This window comes from Echinops telfairi, unplaced genomic scaffold, assembly GCF_000313985.2.
Source record: "Echinops telfairi isolate 266 unplaced genomic scaffold, ASM31398v2 ScPeMD7_5868;HRSCAF=6743_0, whole genome shotgun sequence".
In the NCBI taxonomy this organism is placed as follows: domain Eukaryota; kingdom Metazoa; phylum Chordata; class Mammalia; order Afrosoricida; family Tenrecidae; genus Echinops; species Echinops telfairi.
Window position 1 is genome coordinate 491,932 of NW_022109767.1, and position 1,411 is coordinate 493,342.

Below are 1,411 nucleotides of genomic sequence, written 5' to 3' on the forward strand. Positions count from 1 at the left end.
GAGAGAGGGGAAAAATGAGGACCTAATGCCGGAGGCTTAAGTGGAGAGCAAATGTTTTGAGAATGATGAGGGCCATGAATGTACAAATGTGCTTTATACAATTGATGTCTGTATGGAGTGTGATAAGAGTTGTATGAGCCCCTAATAAAACGATTTAAAATAAAGAAAAGAAATTGTTAACTAGGCTATATAGCACTACAAAAGAGAGAGCAAGAACAACAAACCCATTCCTTATTGTCTTTGAGTTAATCCCAATTCATGGCAACCCAATATGTTAGCATTGACCTAGGTCTATAGGAAGAAAAACACTGCAGACATGATAACCGATGACCATTTATTAGTGCTATGAAAGTACCGTAAGTAATGCTTTCTTAAAATGCCTGTCATCTGGTGACGTTAGGAAGACCACCCCCTACAGAGGAAAGCTCCTCCTGTCTGTAAGGGTCTCTCAAGTACACTGGTTGTTACAATGCTCAGATTTTCCCTAAAAGAAAAGAAAGAAAAACTTCCAGTAACTTTATTTATATATAAAAGGACAACTGTCTACCAGAACTTTCTTAAAATAAGGGTTCAGCGGTGGGGCTACAACATTGAATATTAGTTCCCATCCCAGAGACTACTGGAAACAGTATAATAAAATGTATAAATAATAATGTCCTTTTTGGCTCTCTGCACAAGGCCATGGAGGTTGGCAAGAACAAGAGCCTTACAAAAGGTGGCCAAAAAGGAGCTAAAAAGAAAGTGGTTGATCCATTTTCTAAGAAAGATTGGTATGATGTAAAAGCACCAGCTATGTTCAATATAAAAAATATTGGGAAAACACTAGTCACCAGGACGCAAGGAACCAACATTGCATCTGATGGCCTCAAGAGTCGAGTTTTTGAAGGGAGCCTTGCTGACCTGCAAAACGATGAGGTTGCCTTTAGAAAACTTAAGTTAATGACTGAGGATGTTCAGGGCAAAAACTGCCTGACCAACTTCCACGGCATGGACCTTACACGGGGCAAGATGTGCTCCACGGTCAAGAAATGGCAGACCATGATTGAAGCTCATGTTGATGTCAAGACTACCGACGGGTGTCTACTTCGTCTGCTCTGTGTTGGTTTTACTAAAAAACGCAATAATCAGATTCGGAAGACCTCTTATGCTCAGCACCGGCAGGTCCGCCAAACCCGAAAGAAAATTATGGAAATCATGACCCGAGAGGTGCAGACAAATGACTTGAAAGAAGTGGTCAATAAATTGCTTCCAGACTGCATTGGGAAAGACACTGAAAAGGCTTACCAGTCTATATATCCTCTCCATGATGTGGTTGTCAGAAAAGTCAAGATGCTGAACAAGCCCAAGTTTGAATTGGGAAAACTCATGGAGCTTCATGGTGAAGGTGGCAGTTCTGGAAAAACTACTGGTG

The 1,411-nt window shown here is 41.0% G+C and overlaps 1 protein-coding gene across 1 annotated transcript in view; it reads left to right on the forward strand.

Moving 5' to 3' along the window:
• Nucleotides 1-681: 681 nt before the first annotated feature.
• LOC101659237 (40S ribosomal protein S3a-like) overlaps nucleotides 682-1,411 on the forward strand; it is a 2,812-nt gene continuing 2,082 nt past the window's right edge. Inside the window, exon 1 of the mRNA XM_045295747.1 lies at nucleotides 682-1,408. Coding sequence (XP_045151682.1) covers nucleotides 682-1,408 — 727 coding nt within the window. The remainder of the gene's footprint in view (nucleotides 1,409-1,411) is intronic.